This window comes from Misgurnus anguillicaudatus, chromosome 5 (genome assembly GCF_027580225.2).
Source record: "Misgurnus anguillicaudatus chromosome 5, ASM2758022v2, whole genome shotgun sequence".
Taxonomy (NCBI): Eukaryota; Metazoa; Chordata; class Actinopteri; order Cypriniformes; family Cobitidae; genus Misgurnus; species Misgurnus anguillicaudatus.
Window position 1 is genome coordinate 10,223,408 of NC_073341.2, and position 24,626 is coordinate 10,248,033.

Consider the following 24,626-nt stretch of genomic DNA (forward strand, 5'->3'; position numbering starts at 1 on the left):
TGTCACGTTATACCTAAATTAGTGAGTTGATAGACACCGGTCTATTAACTCACTGTGATTTGAACTCTTTCCTGCCAGCATTTTTTTTTTTTATAAAGTTGCCAGCCAGTGCAAGCATTTTTTGTATTTTTCACAAAATTGTAATACCTTCCAGAAAGTGCTTTTCTTTAAACATAAACATACGATACATCAAATGAAAGAACACATCCTACAACAACAAAAAAAACCTTTCATGTTGTCTTTATACTTTTTTATCACCTCTTGTAGGATTCGTCCAAAAATACTACATTTTGAATAAAAAAATCAATTATTAAAGATCAGATTTAGAAAGATGAGTATTTACTGCTTTTGGATTCATAATAGGGATGTGCATGTATGTCACGTATGGCTCTCTTGACATTTGATGTTTAAATATGAGATGATAACCCATTGAACCTGTGACGACGACTGTATTTTCGTTTTATCAAAAATGAATCAGAAAATGACGGCATCCATTTTAACCATAGCGCCTCGACTCGAAATGTGCACGGATCGTCCGGTTGCCCCGGCGCGGGCTTCACAGCGTTGCGGAGATCGTCCGGTTGCCGCGGCGCGTGCTTCACAGCGTTGCGCGGATCGTCCGGTTGCCGGAGCCCGGGCTTCACCGCGTTGAGCGGATCGTCCGGCGCGGGTGCGCAGACTTATCTGTTTGTTTTTGAATCATACATTCTCACCAATAAGCGTACAAATGACACGCAGTGTGATTATCGTGCAATAGATACGCCAAATTCCGATTTTGCGTGCATATGATACGCCAGTCCTTCCCATTCACTTATATGGCGAATCGTTTCGTGACGTTTTATTAATTGTTTTCTCATTTGTTTTCTTTTTTTTTACCACTTTCGCCGGGGTCTAGGGTTAGAACAACTTTTTTTTATATAAAAATGACATCCTAACCCAAACCCCAACTCTACCCCCAACTCCAAGCGACCATGGCTTAAATATAGATAAAAACATAGAGAAACCTGTATATTAAATAACCTGCTTAAACAAATGTGAAATCTAACCCTAAACCCAAGCGAAAATGGTTTAAAAAACAGAAAACAAATGAGAAAACAATAAATAAAACATCACGAAACGATTCGCCATATAAGTGAATGTGAAGGACTGGCGTATCATATGCACGCAAAATCGGAATTGGGCGTATCTATTGCACGATAATCACACTGCGTGTCATTTGTACGCATCTTGGTGAGAACGGGTATCAAATTACTGATGTCATATGATACGCCGGTCTACACAGCTCAACGCGACGTCAAACACGTACCCAGTCTTTACTACCACAGGCGCTTGTAACACTAACCAGACATCCAAATGCGCCATAACCACAGAAAATAAATACATAAATAAAACCGCGAGCGAGCTACCTGCAATTAAGACGCGAGCTACCAGTAGCTCGCGAGCGACGTGTTGGAGACCCCTGATCTAAAATAAATCCAGAAATCACAATATATGATTTTTTTTAACTATTTATTTGTATGATACTGCTACAAATAAGTATTTGAACACCTGTCTATCAGCTAGAATTCTGACCCTCAAAGACCTGTTAGTGTGCCTTTAAAATGTCCACCTCCACTCCATTTATTATCCTAAATTAGATGCACCTGTTTGAGGTCGTTAGCTGCATAAAGACACCTGTCCACCCCATACAATCAGTAAGAATCCAACTACTAACATAGCCAAGACCAAAGAGCTGTCCAATGACACTAGAGACAAAATTGTAAACCTCCACAAGGCTGGAAAGGCCTACGGGGAAATTGCCAAGCAGCTTGGTAAAAAAGGTCCACTGTTGGAGCAATCATTAGAAAATGGAAAAAGCTAAACATGACTGTCAATCTCTCTCGGACTGGGGCTCCATGCAAGATCTCACCTCGTGGGTTCTCAATGATCCTAAAAAAGGTGAGAAATCAGCCCAGAACTACACGGGAGGAGCTGGTCAATGACCTGAAAAGAGCTGGGACCACCTTTTCCAAGGTTACTGTTGGTAATACACTAAGATGTCATGGTTTGAAATCATGCATGGCACGGAAGGTTCCCCTGCTTAAACCAGCACATGTCCAGGCCCATCTTAACTTTGCCAATTACCATTTGGATGATCCAGAGGAGTCATGGGAGAAAGTCATCTGGTCAGATGAAACCAAAATATAACTTTTTGGTCATAATTCCACTAAACGTGTTTGGAGGAAGAAGAAAGATGAGTACCATCCCTAGAACACCATCCCTACTGTGAAACATGGGGGTGGTAGCATCATGCTTTGTGGGTGTTTTCCTGTTTTTTAGATTATGGCTCTCACAGTGGACATGCACCTACAGTGAGAATTTCAGACCCCTCCATGATTTCTTAGTGGGAGAACTTGCAAAATAGCAGGGTGTTAAAATACTTATTTTCCTAACTGTATGTAGGGGTCTGGTTTAGGGGACCAATCAAAATGTAGTATGCGCATCTAACACATTTAAATCTATATGACCCTTTTTGTCGATTTCTCCCAAAATCAGCACAGAAAATGGGCAGAAAATGGTCCCAAGCTGTCACTGGGGCAGTACAGTACCCTTTAGAAAGGTCCTAATTTGCACCATTTAGGTACACGTGTGTATACATTTGGTACCAGTATACACTTGAGGCACTACTATGCACTCTTTAGGTACAAAGGAGTACTACTTTGAAGGATACTTCCTTATATACTGTGATCAGGTGATTGGGAACTGGTGACGGTGATTAAAAGTTAGATGACGCAGATCTTTGAGGAAGAGTGGCGCTGCGTCCGAAACCGCCTACTTCCATGCTACATAATAGCCAATAAGCACTACTTCGCCTACTGTATATGTAGGAGCCTAGTCAATCTGTAACAATGACATAGTGAGAAGAGAACCATATAAACTTTACCATTTACTAGGGGGATTAAACTCTTCATTACTATTCATTACGTCATAAATATATATTATTCAAATCTAAATATTACATAGTTATAAGTTTAGTTTCTTCAATTTTAAAATACATTTCTAAAACATAACTACTAAAAAGACATCTTGAAAGATCTACCTTCATATTTTTGGCATCTTATTTGCTTACACTGGAATTTACTGTACTTGCATTTGCATCTCCTGAGCTTGAATGTAAGAGTCATGGAGGTTTTCATTTATAAATCCTTATCTGACGAGCCTGCTGGATTCCTCCTGTCCAATAATTATTCACAGAAATGATTCAAACAATACAATACTATCAACACATCTTTAATATGACACCTATGGACATTGGCAAAGTTAGAATATAACTTTTTACTTCATTTACATTTATTCATTTTGGCAGACCCTTTTATCCAAAGCAACGTGTAATGCATTCATACTGGACGCTTTATGCACTTGACATTAATAGCTTTTAACAGTTGAGCATTTGAGATGTAAAATAAGATTGGGGTGTTCTCCAAGCTGTCTATGAAAGACGTATTGGATTAGGTTTCATTGCGTTAGACTTGTAACAATTTGTTACGCATAATTAGTCTCACATAGGGTCGTAGACCTGTGTAGCTTTAATAAGTGTCTGGTGGGATGTTCACCCTGCTTAACCTGCTTGTTTTAAGCAAAAAACGACCTGTCTTAAAGTTTACAAAAAGTAAACATTTGCTAAAGGATATTGTATTTGGTAACATCCCTTCAGACCAAAGCCGTTTTCCTTATTTCAGATGAACATCTTATAATTTAAAGTGTCATATTAGACTGAGAAATATTTGATAACGTGGATGTGCCAGGAATCTTTCTGGAAAGGAGCAACAGGAAAAGAGAAGAAATGAGTCATTCTTATGTTAGAGGAGAATAGAGATCTGTGTTGAAGTTCATAGGAGCCACTAAACCCACAAAAATCATGTTCAAACTTTTGACGGTTTCCATAGAGACCTGCTGTTGGCCATCGTGGACTGAATTAACATGAGCGTATTGCGTATGAGTGTTTAAATATCTTGGCTGTATTTATTAACATAAGGTTTTCAGAGTTGAATAACTTTTTAAATCTGCTGGGCAAAATGCCTTTCAAAATGAATACTTTTACAAGAAAATGGAAAATGTTTTGTCTGTTTTTACAAAGCAATTCTGTCTGTTGGCGACTTGAAATCTCGCTTTTAACTTCAAGGGCACACGACTCTGTTTAGGAAAGCTTTCCTGTGTTGCCATGGAAAATTGTGATCTGACCTTTGAAATAACAAGGAAGAATGGTGTCATTTATCCAATTCATGAATACTAGTGATTGCCAAGTCGCTGAATGCTACAGCTTTCTCCAAGTCATATTTGTAACACCGGTATTGTACTGCAATGATGCATTGTGACAAAACTAGATCTCAGACATTATAATAAAGGAGACTGTCATGTACATAGCCAGTATATACTGTACAGACAAGATTTTTACAGACAGAAATTGCATTTACAGTGCGATGGATGTTGCTGCTATCGCATTGCTGTGTGGTTGCTAGAGTATTTTGTGTATTTGCTAAGTGGTTGCTTACAGGCCAAAGTTAAAGAGCCCACCACCCTGTTATTATAATATTGTTTTAAAAATATGGCTTCCTCCTTTCATGTACTTAAATGGTGTGTGCACCAGTGGCGGCCGCTGACTTCTTTTATCGTGGGTGCTTGATGCGAAGTTCCCAAAATATGTGTTCTGCACGTCGAGTGCATGTATGTGCATCACGTGTCTTGTCAAAATAAGTGCCTGCTGCAGACGCGTCTAAAGGGTTTATAATAAAAGAGACGTTCAAGTTTGCCAGATACTCGCTTAATCTCGTGTGTAATCAGAGGTTACTGTTAAGAGAGTCTTGCGTGTATTTTGTGAACGTGTGCGTCTCTTTTATCATAAACGGTTTTGACGCGTATGCAGCAGGCACTTATTTTGACAAAACACGTGATGCACATGTTCACATGACGCAACACACATTTTGAAAACACGAGCAACACACATAACACTCCGAACACTTATTTTGATTTGCGCCCCTCGGATGAGCAGTCACGAGCTGCCACTGGTGTGCACACCAAAAATTCGCGTGATGCGTTATCATGCAAGCCAACCAGCACAAGCTTCTCTTCATGTCTGGTTTGACACGTCCGGTTGTCAGAATAAGGAGGACAGCAATATTGTTTGTGAAGACACTCATTAACGATCTTTTTATTTGCGTGAGTGACGTAAAAATATGTTATCCTATGAGTAAAGCCCTGTTTAGACCTCCAAGGACTTTCTAACTGAGGGCCAATGTCATTTCTCTGTCTTACCCCTTCTCCTTTGTCTTTCCCTTGCCCCTCAAAACCGAGTAAAGGGGTAAGACAGATCGTTCGTCTAAAAAATGAGACACCACTCAAATTAGCGTTTGCATCACCTTCCCTTGTCACTAGCTGGCTGCTACGTAAACAAACAAGCATTGACATAAGCAAAGATGCTGTCGTCTCAGGTTGTTGTATCGATTGCCTGAGCTGAGCTCAACAAATAGCGCATAACTTAGCTGCTAGCTAGCGCCTTAACTAGCGATTCAAAACAAAAACATTACAATTAAAACCGCTTGAACATTTTATTAAAAGTATCATAAAACATGAGTGTCATAATATAATCTCAATTATACCATGGTCCGTTTAAGTACTCGATTCTGATTGGCTGGAAGGTGTGCATTAAAACCGTTTAATGCACAGGTAGTTCCAGTCAGTTTGATTACAGTTAGAAATTAATCCGCTACTATAAACATTGGTAACCATAGTAACACACTTGCAGAGAGAGCGAGAGAGAGAGCGAGCAACGAGAGAGAGAGAGAGAGAGAGAGAGTGAGAGAGAGAGAGAGAGAGAGAGAGCGAGCGAGTGAGCGAGAGAGAGAGACATGAGTGCGCATTCAAGGTATAAGCGGGATAATCCACGGCTAGCCATGCATTAAAGGGTTTTAATGCACTACGCGTCGGTTGGTTCTTCGCCTCTACGTCGTGCATTAAAACCCTTTAATGCATGGCTAGCCGTGGATTATCCCTTACTTAAACTGCTGAAAATAATGTTACTTTTATTTGTGGGACTCCTTGACAGTAGGGGTGCACCGAAATTTCGGCCGAAAATGGCATTATCGGTTTCGGGCCGAAAAAAAATCCAGCCGAAAACGTCAACCGAAAATGAATGTCAACCGCGCCCCTCTCATCTGTGCTCAGTCATCTCCCACCCCTCCCCTTCGTGCTCAAGCAGGTTTCACTCACGGTCGAGCTGTTTGCACGCGTCTGCAAAGATTAAGCATGTCTTGATGTGTAAACTTTAGAGAGAGTCGCGCTAATGTGTCTCATACTGTAAACCATTAACATACATTTGGCGAATAAAGCAACGAAACACAACGTAACGTTTTATATGGAGCGACTGTTGCGCTGTTTGGGATTCACCCTCGATCTCTGTATGTGCATGCGTTTAAGTGCCCTCGGTAGTGCAAATACGAGAGAAACGCGTTTAAAAAAAAAACAAGCAAACATAAAATCTTGCTGTTATTGACAGGGCACATATAAACAAAATGATCTCCACAGTATTCTTTTTCTAATAAAAACATTTGTTTATGTCTTAAGTGTATGTATAGATTACAGTCAGATTAATATTGATCAAACAACCCATGACAAAAAGACAAATAGCCCTAAAAATAATAATATATTTAATTTATTGTGTTATGATTCATTTAATTTGATTTCTGTACCTAATGCTAATTTCAGATCTTATTAATGTACAACTTTGTTCTTTTTTGTAAATGTTTGCAATTTCTTTATTGTTTATTAGATTTTTCCCACCTGCTTAAATAATCTGATCTGTGCCTCAAAAACTGTAATGTGATCCGAACTGAGTTTTTTTTATCCTTCACACACCCCTAGTAAAGTTAGCACACAGTGATAGCCATAAATGCAATTGTACTAATAATTGGCATAATAATTTTTTTCGGTGTTTCGGGTTTTTTCGGCCTTGGATTCCTTTTTTCGGTTTCGGCCAAGAATTTTCATTCCGGTGCATCCCTACTTGACAGTTCGACGTTCAGCCATAAAACATCTTGATGCCGGCTCTCCTGAGAAATTCCTACGTTAACGTTTACCCCTCTCTTTCAAGTGTGGTCCTTATCACACTTCGTTTCTAGGGCTATGTATCCCTACGCCTTGGCTCTAGCCCTTGATCAAACTGAGAATTGAGACGCCACTTCGCCTCACATGAACGCACAAAACTGAGGGGTAGGGGTAAGGGTAAGGGGTAAGACAGAGAAATTAGACGCACCCTGAGTGTTACATGGGACGCATTCATAATTCTGATTGTCGATTCCAGTAACTGACAAGAGAGGGATGACGTGAGCTCCACTGCTTCACTTTCATTGGAAATCATCTCAAAAGTCGCTCATCATTTGCATATGTTAAACTTTTTGGTAACTAAACCTAAGGGGGCGTGTACACCAAAGCGTTTAAACGCTTCCTCTAAAATTAATGTGATCATGTCACTCTGCCGCTCCTAGATGATGGTGGATTAAATGTGGCTTTATCTACACTGTAAAAAAAATTCTGTAGAAATTGCAGCTGGGTTGCCGGTAACTTACTGTAGATTTAAATTTATGTTTTTTACTGGCAACATTTTGTTCAAAGTTAAATGAACATTAAACATTTACAAGTCTTTGTCTTTACAGAGTAAAACTAAAAAAACAGCATCAAGCAAAACATTCTGGGAAACAAAATCTGAAGCAAAAAAACAGAAAAGGGTTGATGATGATTTCTGGTTCCCAGAATGCTTTGCATGAGGCTGTTATTGTATAGTTTTATTCTGTAAAGATAAAGACTTGTTAATATTTAAAATTTATTTAACTTTGAACAAACTCTTGCCAGTAAATAACATACATTTAAATCTATGGTAAAATACCGGCAACCCAGCTGCAATAACATTGTAATTTCTACAGGTTTTTTACAGTGTAGCACGATTTACATAATGCAAATATTCACTTTTGGTGCGCACACATAAGAGTATGATCATGCCTCTCTTTAGCAGTTATACAATTTAAAATGTAATTCCTGTCTAGAGTACAAAACTCTTTGGATGAAAACTCTTTTTATACTCAAAAACTCTTTTTAGTAGTTCAAATATTTAACTTCACAACAGATCCACCACACCAAAGTGAGCTTTATGGTCATTTCTATATTTGTGGAGACAAAAGGGACGAAATATTGGTACGGTGCAACACATTTAACATGAACTTACACAGCTGACCTGCTGAAAAGGGTAATCTAACTTAAACATAAACTTTACATATATAGTTTACATATAATTTAAATGAAATTCTAAAATGTAACTTGAAATTTTACAAAAAATGTAATCTTGATAATAATGCATAACATAAATAAACACAGCTTACACTTACTAGCATATGCTACCAACATAGACCTGCAAAGATTGTGTAATAAATTGTGTCCCAAGCCGAACGTAAAATGCAACGCTGACATTACTACACTACACATGTTTAATGTCTCTATTCTTGGAATGTTTTTCACATTATTCCCAGAATTCCACAGAGTTAGAAAACAAAAACAAATCAAAAGGACAGCATGAGCCTGTGGCTCTTGTTTTGCATGTGGATGAACACCAATCCTCTTTCTAGATATTTCTTATTACCAACCTACCTTTCAACGGGTCTGGTCTCCAGATTTTTAGGTCATCTTAACTGGCGTGTAAACACAGTGAAAAAGGGAAGGGGGTGGTGTAATTCTTCAGCCATGTGTTTTTGTGTAACCTGATTTTCTGGCACACACTGAAAACATTACTTGGGTCTTGAGACATGCCAGTGTAAGAAAAAAACAAATCTTTTTGACTTTCGAGAGCATGTGATCTAACGTGCAAGCGTGAGTGAGATCATGTGAGATTGTTTATCCACTCTTTTCTTTTTCTCTGTAGATTATCCATGAACCTCCACCACCAGTTATAGAAGACAGTACGGTAAGTGTTTCCATTTCCTGGGATTAGGATAAAAGCACATCGAAATTTAATTATAGCTACATTTTTGAATACGATGTATATTTATATGCACCAACCCAGAAAACACAGAACGCTCCCCTACTATTCCCCTAACATTCGTACAAGGTTAAGGGGATGTCTCCTAAACCTAGAGGGAACAATCTATGGATGTCAAGAAAACTTTCCTGGGGAACCAGCAGTGAACGTTAGGGTATCTGTTGGGAACTTTCTGGGAACCAAGCGCTAACCTTCCCAGAACGTTTTGGGAAGCAAAAATTGTTGGCTGGGTATGTGTAATGCCCAACATTTAACATTTATTAAATAAAATTTCTGTCATCATTTAGTCACCCTCGGGTTGTTCTTATCCTGTATGAGTTTTTTTTACAAAAGAAGATATTTTGATAAATGATGGTAAGCACACAGTTGACCGATCACATTTATTTCCATAGAAAGTCAGTGGGTACCATCAACTTTGTTGTTTCCATCATTATCAATATATATTCTTTTGTGTTCAACAAAATAAAGAAACTCTTACAGGTTTAACTGTATTTTTGGTTGAACTATCCCTTTAATAAAAATGGAATTTAAAAAAATCAAGGATCAATAATTATATACAGTACTGTACTAGTGTCTAGTTAGGTTTAAAGCATTAAAATTGAGTATTATGATATTAAAAATGTTTGAAACACTATGACCATATTAACATAGTGTCTCTAGAGACAATGTATTATTGGTTTGTATCAAATTTTCACAATTTAATTTAGCATTATGCTCTTGTGTACTGCACAACACACCACAGCAAAATGAGATTTATGGCCTCCACTTCAAAGTCCCCTAAATTCTTGGCCTACATGAGAAACATCTCAAAAACCAGATGAAAGCAATACAAAAATAGTTCAACCCATGCAAAGCTTGTAAATTTTGAATGCTGCTTTGAAGAAAGACAAAAATATAATGTTACAGATTTTATATATAATAAAATGAGTCAGTTTTTAAACCTAGATAGTGCAACAAAACCACATATATGATCTCAGCTTAATATGAATATGAATAAACGAAATATTTTAACCAAATGTAACCATAGAGACCATAACCATAAATATGTGACGTTGTTTTAATGTAAAGCCAATATATTCTTTTTTTAAGAAATTAACCATGCAGGTCCTGAATACCCAAAGCAAGCTAAATTATGAACCATGACATCACATTCGCCCTAACATATTGTGACATTTTTTTGGAGTGAAATGGGATATTCAACAAGTAACTAATGTAAAACATTATTTTATCCATCTGGAATGGATAAGATGGAAAATGGAAAAATCATGAAAAGTGGTCTACAGTATATATGATAAGTTTATGGAAGTGAAAGGATGGCGGTTACATCAGCTAAAAAAGTAGCTTTAACATTGAAGTTATTGTTAAACAATGGTTGGTTAAGTAAGTTACCTGCATTTTATATTTTTATGTTACTTTAACTTAAAAAATTTAGTTAAACAATTTCAACTTGTTTTTACAAGTTATGTCAAAACTTAAAATATTACATACAAAACCGTCAATTTAACTCATACGTTTAAAGCCCGGGATACACTGCACGGTTTTTGGCTGTCCCGGATGAAAGATTGCCATCGTGAGACAATCGTCGCGATTTCTGTGATCGTGGCTCTTCATCTGTGGTCCTATGTCGTACAATGAGAGAGGTTCAAAGACGGACGTTTTCCCGGTCTTGCGTCCAAAGATAGCCTACGATAGTTTTCTGACAGTGTCAGAAATTCAGCATGATCACCGCACAGTGTGTTAGCTGCTGCGCCCTGCGCGCTGGTATTTGTTTACTGCGAACGCATGCTGGTGACATTGCACTAACGTGTGTCGCAGCCGCCGAAGCTTACGTGTCATCATCGTACAGTCTGCATGCCTGTCGTAACCGAGTTTAAACGATCCATGTTGCAAAGTGTGATAAGGTAATGATCTTACAGGAGGGGAAAAATCCTGCAGTGTATTCCGGGCTTTAGGCAACCAGGTACCTTGCTTTTTAAATTTGAACCAACAAATCTTTTTTACAGTAGTCCCTTTCACACATACAGTCTTTACTGGTAATTTACTGGTAAATTGCAGTTAACATGTCATGTGTGAACAGAACCTTTCCGGTAAATCAGTGCTCCCAATTTACCAGTAAGACAGGTTGTAAGATTAACGGTAATTTACCGGTCAGAAAGTTTTTTATACAGGTGACGCGGTTTCCCCCAGACTGTTTACGGACGTTTCCACACACATGTTGCTTAAAAGTCGAGCACACCTTAAGTTAACATCCACATTTCTTCACCAAAGTTGTTTAAAACAGCTTACCATCTAATTGCCAAATTGCCGACGTCCTTAGCACACTATCTGTGAAGCCTAATGTGCAAACGCGCAGGTTCCGTTTGACGCCGCCTAACGCAATGTTGTTTGGTCACGAGCAACTTGCGACCGTTTGCCACAGATGTGAAAACAACAAAATACGGACCGTGGATATTAAGTCATAACCCGCCGTTTACAAATACGACACGGACGGAGCTCGCCGGCCGCGCGCCACAGGTAACTTCCGCTTTCTCTCCGAGTTTACCGGTATTTTGATACTGATGTGTGAATGATGTAAATTCATGGTAATTTACCAGAATTACTGTGTGAAAGAGGCTAGTGTGTGATCCTGTCAGTGAAAACCCAGCTAAAGTCGGGTTTTATTTCGTGATTTTCTAATATTGATAATTAATATTGACTAAGATCATGACAAAGATTAAAATCAACAGTGCTGGCCATTGACTTCCAAGGGCACGAATTCAAAATATGTGTGTTGCTCGTAATGTCAAAATGTGTGTTTGTTGCGTCATCTCAACTATGTGCATCAAGCGTCATTTCAAAATACATGCCTGCTGCACATGCATCAAATGTGTTTATTATCAAATAGATGCTCACGTTCACGAAATACTCGTAAGACACTAACTTAACACTACTCTGATTACACATAAGATTAAGGGAGTATTTGTATAACACAAGCATCTCTTTTATCATAAACCCCTTCGAAGGGTCTGGAGCAGGCACTTACTTTTACATAACGCGTGTGTAACGGGTTGCTTTAATGAAAGCGATGAGAAGAGGAATCCATGTGCAAAAGGTGTTTATTGTGTAAAATCCCAATAAGGGCCAGCAACCAAATCCAAACAGGGTTAATCCAACAAACGTAATCCAAAATACAGGCAATGTGTCAGGGCAGGCGGCAGTACAGGCAAAATCCAAATAACAGGCACAGGTCAAACAGGAATAGATACAGATACCAAAACAGATACAGATAACAGGTACAGATAAACAGACAGGATGCGGCGATGTAATAATCAGCCAGGAACAGGTGTACAGGAAGTGACTTAAATACAAAAACAGACAGGAAGTGTGAACTGTGACATGACATGATGCATTTCAAAATAAAAGTCCGAACAGAGCAGGATATCAAAATACAAGTACTAATAACAAAAATACTCAGAACACAGAACAAAACCATTACAGCGTGATGCACATGATGGACTAAATCCATGTTGTGATGAGCTTCACATTGTGCGCCCTCGAAAAAGAAGTCACCGGCCGCCGTTGGAAATCAATGTCAAATCAATGAGAAAAATCAAACTTTGATGCTCATCTTTAGATTATGAGACTTTAGTCTGAAGTTCACATACAGGGTCACAAATTTGGATGAAAGATTACAAAGACCATCACTCTTGCAGTGGAATAAAGTGCATTGATGAATAAGACCGAGTGTGTATTAATCAAATGTAGATAATCATATTTTTTTTCAGTTAAACACAGAAAGGCTAAAAGTTGGATAAAACTATCCAGATCTTTGTGGAATGTTGTTTAACAGTCCTGGCTATGCTGTGTTACAATGAATTAGTTCTGTCAGACCTGTAATATGATAGCAAGATTTTAATAATCTATTATTCGTGATGTCACTTCTGTAAGACCTTAGGAATGTCGTATGTGGAATGACTGAGAGCTTTTCAGGGTTAATCCTTCACTATGAACTTTTGTGATTTAAAAAATATGATGGGGAATTGAATGGGTGGTCACACTGAAGTATGAAAGGAGGGACGGCTTAAACCTTCACAGTTTAATATGGATAATTTGATAAAATATCGCGAGAGGTTTAAATTCCATCTAGAGGATTGATTGGAGAGGGCTAAATTTCCTCAGAGCTGGAAAAATAAAGTCATAACCCGGGTGAGCCAATTTGGACTGATTTTATTGGACCAGGAAGAGGGCGTAAGCACGGCTTATGCTTTTCTAAGAGTCAATAAAAGAAAATCAGGTTTTAAAGTGTAAGTCAAACCTCATTTGACCCTCCAAATATGTTTATTAAGCATCTTTGCAATTGTGTTTGTTTCATTTGACAGGTTGTACATCACCAGTGGTTGTCAACTGGTTTTGGGACGAGACCCAAATCAAACAACACAATTCCAAACCTGTAACCCTTTAATAAATGTATGGGTTGTCCTTAATCTTGTGTAGTTTTGCTTATGGTTTTCAATAAGAAGCAAAAGGTATAAGAAACATCTTTTTGAACTCCATAGGCATTATTTAATTTGCATTTGTAGCCATTCAGAAACAAATAGTCAGATTTGCATAACCAAGCAGTTTTTTATGGTCAAGCTCTTGATGTTTGTTGTTTACTTTCTAAGGATGACGAAGAGGATGGAACTCCAAAGAAGAAGTGGCCCACAGTCGACGCCTCCTACTATGGAGGAAGAGGAGTTGGGGGAATTAAAAGAATGGAGGTGAGCAACCACTTTATTACTCACTGTTAAATAAACATCCGTCACTATATCACCACATGATCAGACTGTTAACAGAGAGTTTTTATCCAGAAGAACAGAGGATGTCTCTGGCCGAGAATTTGTCCCACTTGTATTCAATGTATTATTTAAAAAAAATACTCACATCTGTATTTGTGTGCCACAAAACCCATCTCATAGTCATAACCGAAGGCAGTGATTTCTAAACATTGCTTCTCTGGCTGGAGACCATCTGGCCTTTTTGAAATGAAATTTTTACTCATATCCTGATTGTATAACTTTAACACATGCCTTTATGGTTTTCATCGAATGTATTACCTTTTAGGTCCGCTGGGGTGAAAGGGGTTCGACCGAGGAGGGGGCTAAACTTGAAAAGGCGAAGAACGCAAGAGTTAAGATGCCTGAACAAGAGTTCGACGTTCCTCCTTCTCGCATCTTAAATAACGGCATGCGGAAACCCCCAGGTCCTCGTAAATGGTACTCGCCAATTAAGGTAAGATGAACAATAATACTTTTGGAAGAAACAGACGTTTTTGAACATAGTTGAAAGGCAAACGTTAAAATTAAGACACAATTGATATCTGTAGCTCAACTGGTAAAGTGTGGTGCTAGCAATGCCAAGGTCAAATCCCAGGGAATGCACACAAACTGATCAAATGCACCTTAAAGGGCCCATATTATGCAAAATCCACTTTTACAAGGTGTTTGGACATAAATGTGTGTTGGCAGTGTGTGAAAACAACCACCCTACAATGAAAAAATCCACCATCTCCTTCTCTTTAATCACCATTAAACCAAAGCAGTCTAATTAGACATGCTGTTTAGATTCTCTTGTTAATGTGACTTCACACTGATAAAGCCCCGCCCACTGTCGCTAACTGACTGGTTAATTTTACCCAAAAGCTTTTTTAAATGTGTTTGTTGTCCATTGTAGTGCTAATGTGGTTAAATATACTATCGTCTCAGACTGTAGATATACACTCACCTAAAGGATTATTAGGAACACCTGTTCAATTTCTCATTAATGCAATTATCTAATCAACCAATCACATGGCAGTTGCTTCAATGCATTTAGGGGTGTGGTCTTGGTCAAGACAATCTCCTGAACTCCAAAGTGAATGTCAGAATGGGAAAGAAAGGTGATTTAAGCAATTTTGAGCGTGACATGGTTGTTGGTGCCAGATGGGCCGGTCTGAGTATTTCACAATCTGCTCAGTTACTGGGATTTTCACGCACAACCATTTCTAGGGTTTACAGAGAATGGTGTGTAAGGGAAAAACATCCAGTATGCGGCAGTCCTGTGGGCGAAAATGTCTTGTTGATGCTAGAGGTCAGAAGAGAATGGGCCGACTTATTCAAGCTAATAGAAGAGCAACTTTGACTGAAATAACCACTCGTTACAACCGAGGTATGCAGCAAAGCATTTGTGAAGCCACAACACGCACAACCTTGAGGTGGATGGGCTACAACAGCAGAAGACCCCACCGGGTATGACTCCTCTCCACTACAAATAGGAAAAAGAGGCTACAATTTGCACGAGCTCACCAAAATTGGACAGTTGAAAAATGTTGCCTGGTCTGATGTTCTGTTGAGACATCCAGATGGTAGAATTTGGCGTAAACATAATGAGAACATGGATCCATCATGCCTTGTTATCACTGTGCAGGCTGGTGGTGGTGGTGTAATGGTGTGGGGGATGTTTTCTTGGCACATTTTAGGCCTCTTAGTGCCAATTGGGCATTGTTTAAATGCCACGGCCTACCTGAGCATTGTTTCTGACCATGTCCATCCCTTTCTGACCATGTACTCATCCTCTGATGGCTACTTCCAGCAGGATAATGCACCATGTCACAAAGCTCGAATCTTTTCAAATTGGTTTCTTGAACATGACAATGAGTTCACTGTACTAAAGTGGCCCCCACAGTCACCAAATCTCAACCCAATAGAGCATCTTTGGGATGTGGTGGAACGGGAGCTTCGTGCCCTGGATGTGCATCCCACAAATTAACTGCAAGATGCTATCCTATCAATATGGGCCAACATTTCTAAAGAATGCTTTCAGCACCTTGTTGAATCAATGCCACGTAGAATTAAGGGAGTTCTGAAGGCAAAAGGGGGTCAAACACAGTATTAGTATGGTGTTCCTAATAATCCTTTAGGTGAGTGTATACTACATCTTGTAAAAATGAGCATAATATTGGACCTTTAACTGCAACGTAAGTCACTGGATAAGAATTTGTAAATGCCTTACATTGTGATCCATTTTGTTGTGCAGTGTAACTGTATTTTTAAAGTAGATTGTTTGTGCATGTCTCCTCTTCCACTATATTTGCTAAGAAATTGTGTTTATATCAGTGGATCTCAATCGAGGCCAACACACATTCTCCAAATTGAGTATAAAATTGAATCTGAGCCAAATCCTCCCAAGATCCAAAGAAAATGCATGAAAATTGTAAAGGTAGCAACTACAATATCCACACAAAAATCATGTGACTTAAATAAGTCACATGCAAAATGTATAAATATATCTGTTTTGACCATTATTTTGTGAAGTGAATTACAGTACTAATTAAAAAATGTTTTTAAAACAAACACTTAAAATTATTGGACTTATATAGTTCATGATCAGTGTTGGGAGTAACGCATTACAAAATATAATATATTACAGTAATATATTATTTTTTGCTGTAACGCAGTAATATAACGCATTACTAATAAAATTTTGGTAATATTTTACTCGTTACAGTCTTAGTAACGAGCGCGTTACAACAATGCATTTCAAAATTAGACTGTGTTATTTTAATTTTTTATTTTTGACCAATGCGCGCTACCAGCATCCACACATGAAAAATCTGCGTGTAAAATAGTTATGGCTGCGTCCCAAACCGCATACTTCTATACTATATAGTGGGCGAAAAGCACTACTTCTCGTACTCTTTGCCTACTATATAGTATGGAAGGCGGTTTGGGACGCAGCGTATGTCTGTTTCCACGTGCTGTATTCAACATGTTCATTTTTACTTTAACTTTGTATTTGAAATGAGATTTGGATGCGGTGCGCGTCAAATATAGACATGTGGAAGTCCGCGGCTGTAGCATTGACTAAAGTGGTCGCAATCAGGTCCGGTAGCGCCGCACACGCATCATTTTGCGAATAAGAGCACTAAGTAAAAAGCAACAGAAAGTTTTTTCTATCGGTCTTCTGTGCTGCTTGAACCTCAGAAGTAAAGAGACTTACAAATGTTGCCAGTAAAATCCATATCACACCAGCAATGACAAGGTAAGCTTTGCGATGATTACAGTGCTAGGCTATTCCTATGCTGTCTACAGTTTTATTACAAACAGCAACCTAAACTACAACATAACATTAGTGAAGACTTAAACATGGTTATCTAAATTTATACCACGGGTCTGTTGAATGCTGCATTCTGATTGGCTGAGAAATGTTCTATGGGTGTTGATTATTTTTCTGTAAACCGCACACCTAATTTTTCAAATGTCTTAAAAATAGGCACCAGAGCAATGTTTGTGGTAACCGTGGTATAAGCGGAATAATTGACTCCGGTCCCTTGAACTATTTGAAAATAATGCACACCTGCGGTGTAACGGCACTCCGCTTCGCGTCGTGCCGCATTACCACCTTGGTGTGCATTATTTTTTTATAATTCAATGGCCCGTCGTCAATTATTCCTTACATAATTTAGTACATTTAAACATCACTGTTTAAAGTTTTTACCAGCCTTTGTATGGGAGCCTATATTCATTGTTTGGCAAAAAGCAGTGTTCCTCTGTTTGTCTGTGTTTTATTAAGCAATTATATATTAGCCTACATGTAATCCTTATATTGTACTGAAATGAGCTGTATTCCTTGAGGCCTGATCCTCCAATAGCACTTTTTGATAAGTTGTGTCAATCCAGTGCATGCCAGGTTTGTGCTGTGAATCTGAATTAAAAGTGATCACTTAAGAATAGAAATGAAAAGAGGTTGCGTGTCTTGCCATGATGTTATTAGGCTATAGGTTGCATTATAGTGGTCTCTAGCTCTATTGTGTTTGGTATGTGTACCATAATTTACCAGACTTTTACCAGATCATTTGTCTATGTTTATGATTCTGACAGTGATTGTTACTGTATTTTGCCATAAATCTTCACTTTGCCTATTCAAAGCTCGAGGGCCAACACATAACTTCTAGATTTATAAGCAGCAACAAACTACATTTTAAAATTTTATAACGCCTAGTCATACTTCTGTTATTTTGATGAAAGTAACTCAAAAGTAACGCAAAAGTAGTGTAACTCATTACAGTTCAGAGACAGTAATATTGTAATGTAACTAATTACTTTTAAATGACAGTAATTTGTAATATATAATGTATTACACTTTGGAAGTAACTTGCCCAACACTGTTCATGATGATAAAAATACTTTTAATATTTGGTATTTGGTTACTTTTGTATGATGTATTATCGGACAAAGCAGCTTGTCTAAATTCTCTTGAAATGTTTTCTTTCCATCTCTTTATAGACAGAAAGTAACTCTTGTGCAATAAAGGCTGGCGGTTTTTATTAGAAAGTTGGATTGGGACTGAGTAACAAGCTGCAGGATTTTGTAGAAATGTTGTGTATCACTCCAGGGCAAACAATGAGGCATTGATTTACTCTTAACTGTGACATTTAGCCATTTTACTTGCTAATGCATGGAGATAATGAGAGAGGCCACATTCTGAGGGTTGGCAACAGGAAATTCTCAGTCATCCAAATGGAGATTAATATAACATGTTTACCAAAGTGACTGATCAATGTGAAGAATAAGCTATCAAAGACCTTACCTCACCTGTAAGACATTAGGTCTGTAATGTGCACCAATCAAAATGGTAGAGGATTGTGTGAACAACACAAACTTCATACTTGATCCCAGAGAAACATGCATGCTCCTAAAATAAATGTCTAGTTTAAATGCACTGTAAGTCAGTTTGGATAAACCTACCAATTCCAAATAAATATAAATGAATGTAAATAAACTTTTGTCTGGGCTATCATCTGAAAAGGCCACTTTTTTACAGTATGTTGCTAATGTTTATAAATGTTCAGTGTTTATAAAGGAACAATGTAGATGAGTTTTTGATGATTGTCACATTTATCATATTCATTTGATGGGACTGGCGGTACACGAATGCAAGAATACAAATGTACATAGATGATTTAATGAATTGGAGAAATTCAAGATGCAGTTGATGTATAGGCATAATCTAACCAGTCTCATGTAGTTGCGTATACATAGCACAAAGTGTAAAAATCGTGCAATACATTCGCCAAATTCCACTGGCGTGCATATGATACGCCAGTCCTTTCTATTCACTTGAACGGCGCATCTTTTTGTCGTTTTATTTATTGGTTTTTCAATTTTTAAACCATTTTCATTTGTGTTTAGGGTTCGATTTGAGATTTGCTTAAGGAGGTTATTTAATATACAGTTTCTTCATGTTTTTGTCTATATTTAAGCCATGGTCGCTTGGAGTTGGGGCTTGGGTTAGGATGTTTTACTTAACAAAAAGTTGTTCTAACCCTAAAAGCAAGCAAAAATGGTAAAAAATAGCAAAAAAAAAAGTGAGAAGCCAATGAATAAAAGGACAGAAAAGGGGCAGTTTGGGTGAATGGGAAGGACTACCGTATGTACGCCAAAGTGGAGTTTGCCGTATGTATTGCACGATTTTTACACTTCGTGCTATTTATACGCAACTCCGTGAGACTGGGTTGGCATAATATGCTCAGAATTTACTACAATATTTGATTTGTATGTTTGTAATGCACAGGGTAAACTGGATGCATTATGGGTACTGGTGAAGAAGGGCTATGACAGAGTATCAATCATGCGACCTCAACCAGGAGATAAGGTAAGAACTTTATATACTGTTGAAATATAGGCTACTAAATCCTTTAAAATGTGACCCATGAGCATCAAGAGCAGTGGTCTCCAACATGGTGCCTCCGGGGACCTGGTTGCCCGCTCAGACTACGTTTACACGGGGGCGGCTATTTTTTTAATAAACAGACGTTTCAACCTCTCCGGTTTCAAAAATAACATTGTGCACACATGTCAGTTTTTTCAGAAAAGTGTTCGTTTACACGTAACCGTGTATTATGCCATCAAGAGCACGCCAAACCTCTAGGTGGCGGTGTAATGAGAAGCTCAAGCCCACGTAAGCCAATCAGAATCCCGAAAACAGGATCAAATCACTTCCTGTTTCTCTTTTAAACAAGGTCGCACTTTTGGCGTAGGTGCGAGCTCTAGTGCACTCTGTGACGTTGGCTGCCTAAACATTCGTTTACATGCAACCGTGCAACCGAAGATTTTCCAAATCTCCACTCGTGCCGGAGTTTTTAGAAAGAATCAGTTTCAGAGGCGAGTTCTCCGCTTGCCTATAAACGAAGGGCGCAAACGAAAGGAAATGTCTCAGTTTTTTAAAATCACCATCTAGGTGTAAACAGGGCCTCGGTGTTTGGTGTTGCCCGCCAAAGCACATTCTATTAATAGCTTAAATTTTATTTAACTATTTTATTTAACTATTAACTAATTTTATTTAATAGTATCAAATTTATTTATTACATATTTTTATGTATTTGCTTGACTTCTTTTATGTATGTTAACATTTTAAAAAATGATAAAACATATCAACAAATAAAATTGAATGAAATCAACAAGTAAAACAAAAACGTAGTAGACTATAACAAAAAAGTATCCCTCCAGATTGTTTTTTTTCCATTGTGGTAGCCCTTGCTCACAACAAGGTTGGAGACCCCTGATCTAGACATCTATACAAGTTTACAATAAGGAAGGGATAATGTACAGGCAGCTGGTTGTTATCGCAAAAATAAGACCCGACAGTGAGATTAGGACCTGATGTGAAGGGCCTTGTATCACACTGAAGGAGCTTATTTCACGATAACAACCAGTACATTATGCCGCTTATTACAAAATGATTTGCAGCATCCGGGTTACCGTGTTATTAGTTTTGAGCAGTTGTTAACTAGGAATAACAAACCTGCAAATGTCACGAATGGCCAATCAGAATCAAGCATTCCAGCCAGCCGTGTAATAATCAATTGCAACTTACTGAGTGTAAAAAGAGTTTGGATTTAAACTCTAAAAAATGATGGGTTATTTCGTCAAAAAGGGATGAACCCAGCTGATAATGGGTTAAAACAACCCAGTATAGACCTTTTGCGTGTTTGCAAACAGAGATGACGTTTTTTTGTGGGCGGAGCCCAACTGGTGGCAGAAAGTAAATGCTTCTCAATAGCTGTGTGAAGTGTTTTAGCATTAAACTGTGATTTTTTATGGATCCGGTGTTCTGTAGAAGTCTGTTTCCCCTATATTTCTCTCAAGTGTAATGTTTCTTATAACGTTTTCACCAAGTTACGTTTATTTTTTAAATAAATGAAAAGTTTAAATGGCTTGGCTACTAATTGTGTGCATGTATGTAATGTATATGTATTGTTCTTTATTGGTAAATCAATTATTTTTACAGTATGAATCGCTGACGTACTTATAAGAGCAATACTATCATGTATTCTGTATAATATCATTTATTAAATATTTCGTCATTTCCTGTTTTCAATTTCTTCCTTATATTTTTAGCCTACGTGTTTGATCTAAAACTATTATGTTTACATACAAATGAATTTGTATAGGCCTGTTTATATATTATTAACACTTTACATCGTGTGTGTGTGTGTGTGTGTGTGTGTGCTATGTTTATATATTTATTAGTAAACATCATCATTTAGAACAAACAGGAAGAAGACATAGGCTAAGATAGAAGGTAAAAAGAAGTAATAGAAAACGAAAAAAATACGAAAACTTTAATAAATGGTAATATTATTGATATTATGAACTAATTCAAATCTTTAATCTTTCTAAATAAATTATAAACGTAACGTGATGAAAACGCTATAAGAAACACATAGAGGGAACAGACTTCGACAGAAAACCGGATATCTTCTCTAATTATTTTCTATTCAAATTATTAAAAGATGATTTCATCACTCCAATCTGTCCGGTTGAGGGCTTTTATTGCAACCATAAACGCCTATGTTTATCTTCAAATGGTGTCTTCGACGACGGTATACTATAAAAATGAAGGTCATCTATTTTGGCTTTCCTATTCTGACACTCAACCGCACAACAAAACATTTTCTAGTGAGTTATATTGTTTGTTTCACTCGTGTCTCATTCATTTCCACTGGTTTTCTGCCACCACATGCGCGCGTGACATAACTGTGACGTCGACTCGCAAAAATTCTATAGGATACATTGCATCTCTTTTTGATCCAATGCTTGGTTAAAAATAACCCAGCATTTTTTAGAGTGTAGTTTAGAGACAAACAAAATGTACACTGTAAAAAAATACGCAGCATTTTTTTTAAATCAACATATATTTTATGTTACTTTAACTAAAAAAAATGAGTTAAACAATTTTAACTTGATTTTATAAGTAATGTTGAGTTGTTTTAACTTCATGCTGCATTTTTACAGTGCACTAGCATATGTATTCTGCTTAAATCTTGATGGACGGTCTTGAAAAGATGGTGAACTAATGTGAACCGGTTTGTTATAATTTGTGTTTAGGTTAGGAGCACTCTTTTCTTATGAAGCTATTATATTTATTGTTAAGACAAAAAATAAACAGATCTGAAGAATGTTAATTCCAACAAGCACAACATTATCAAAAAATATGATGAATGTCAGCGATGCATTTTGCATTAGAGAGACAGGGCACGCACATAAACTCTGGTTCCTCTCAGCAGTACATATTTGCTTTGACTCCCTGCTTCTTTTAAACATTCCTCTATCCTCAGCTAAACTTGTTGCATGCTGGGTCTCCTGGACTACGCAAATAAAAACAGGAGGAAATGTATCATATATCCCAAATGGCGATGAGATGTACATGAAAAGAAATGCAAAGCTCTTTAGGGTGGACTTGTATTTTATTTCTCAATTATGCAAAAGAATATTTGACACTAAGGTTGATGGCAGTTCATATCCATTGAGGATCAAGGACAGGAGTACAGTATTTCATAGCACTTTCAGATCTAAAGTGTACTTCTATAAGTATGTGAGAATATTTTAGCTTAGCTACACAATCTTCATTTCATATTATTGTGTTTTTAAATGCAACAGTTATGCAAAACAAGTAGACTCTAAAAATGCTGGGTTATTTTCAACCCAGCGTTGGGTCAAAAAAAGGACAACACACATCCTTTTAAATGCTACAACAAGCATGCAGATACCACACACTTTAGAACTTAAAAAAATGTAAAAAAAAAAATTTATTTCATGTAATATAGACCCCTTCAAAGTTTGTAAACATTGAATGACTATCGGGTGCGCGCGCAGCATGGGGTCAAACTGTTCATACCATCCAGGCTTTATAATGTAATCTAACAGGGCTGAAAAATTATGACTTACCTCAAATGAAGTGAACACAACAAACACAAGCCTCTTTGATATTTGCATTGTTCCAGTCTGCACGTTAATTGCTTGCAGCTGCAGATGTTGTATTTTTTTGTTTTTGAGATTCTGCATGAATCGCGAAACTTAACGAAAGACCTGTTGTGATTTTTACAGCCCACGACGTAAGTAGGCATTTTTGACGATACCGAATAATACGCAACTCTATCTGCTGTAATGGCTTTTCTGACCCTGACATGCGCAGTGGAAACTGCCTGTGACGTGAACCGTGAAGGGGTCTATACAAGCCTTAAATGTGCTATACAAACAATAAAACAAACAAACAATATTAAACAGATAAAAAGACAAGTAACAGATTAATGGACGCTTCCTTGATTTGGAGGTTGTATGCAAAATTCATTTGCCGCCTCTCAATATAATCAACTTTTTGTGAGGGACCCCCTACCTAAAGATGTCCAGTGTAAACAGCACCATTCGTGACCTAATGTCACATGTAGAGGGTGTTGTCATTTATTATTATGAAACACTGCAAAACCCAACATCCACACCCACATATTTTCTAAAGAGCTCAGTATTTCATATCCTGCTGCTTGTTTGAAAAGTTCCATTTGGTTTTAGATTTAGCCTACTCCTTTTACAAATTTCACTAATGTTACCAACAAAACCATTCTCTCGCTGACCTGTACTGTGTTTGTAACATCTCCACTCGGGGCAGAGATGTTCAGGTCTTGGCTTAGTGGTGTCAAAGTCATTGCAGATTGATTCAATTACACAATAGGATTACAGCAGAGACATTAAGGAAATGACAAAACTTTCATAAAAAAATTCTGATAATTTACTCACCCCCATCATGTCATTCAAGATGTTTATGTCTTTCTTTGTTCAGTCGAGAAGAAATTAAGTTTTTTGAGGAAAACATTCCAGATTTTTTTCTCAATTTAATAGACCTTATTGGACCTCTACAGCTCGCAATTTCAATACAGTTCAGAATTGCAGTTTCAACGAAGCTTCAAAAGACTCAACAGAGGCATAATGGTCTTATCTAGTGAAACCATAGTCATTTTTGCCTAGAAAAATTTAAAATATGTACTTTTAAACCACAACTTGCACCAGCCGTGTGACGAGCCAGCATGACCTTACACATTACGGAAACGAATGGTCGAATGGTCATGTGACGTATGCGAAACTACCGCTCCAGTGTGGAGAAAGAGGACCATTCAGACGTTGTTGAATTAGGAATAATACTAATTAATGTCTTTGTGTCAGTTTATTGTTTAAAGTATTGTTTATAATCCGCAGGTGTGTGTTTCACATATGTGACACGTGACCTTTCAAAG

At 37.7% G+C, this 24,626-nt stretch overlaps 1 protein-coding gene across 3 annotated transcripts in view; it reads left to right on the forward strand.

Annotated features, from left to right (window-relative positions):
- antxr1a (ANTXR cell adhesion molecule 1a) overlaps positions 1-24,626 on the forward strand; it is a 70,746-nt gene that overhangs the window by 33,099 nt on the left and 13,021 nt on the right. For all 3 annotated transcript variants that reach the window (XM_073867502.1, XM_073867503.1, XM_073867504.1), the window contains 4 exons: positions 8,945-8,986; positions 13,705-13,800; positions 14,144-14,311; positions 19,631-19,711. In XM_073867502.1, the coding sequence (XP_073723603.1) occupies positions 8,945-8,986; positions 13,705-13,800; positions 14,144-14,311; positions 19,631-19,711 (387 nt within the window). The remainder of the gene's footprint in view (positions 1-8,944; positions 8,987-13,704; positions 13,801-14,143; positions 14,312-19,630; positions 19,712-24,626) is intronic.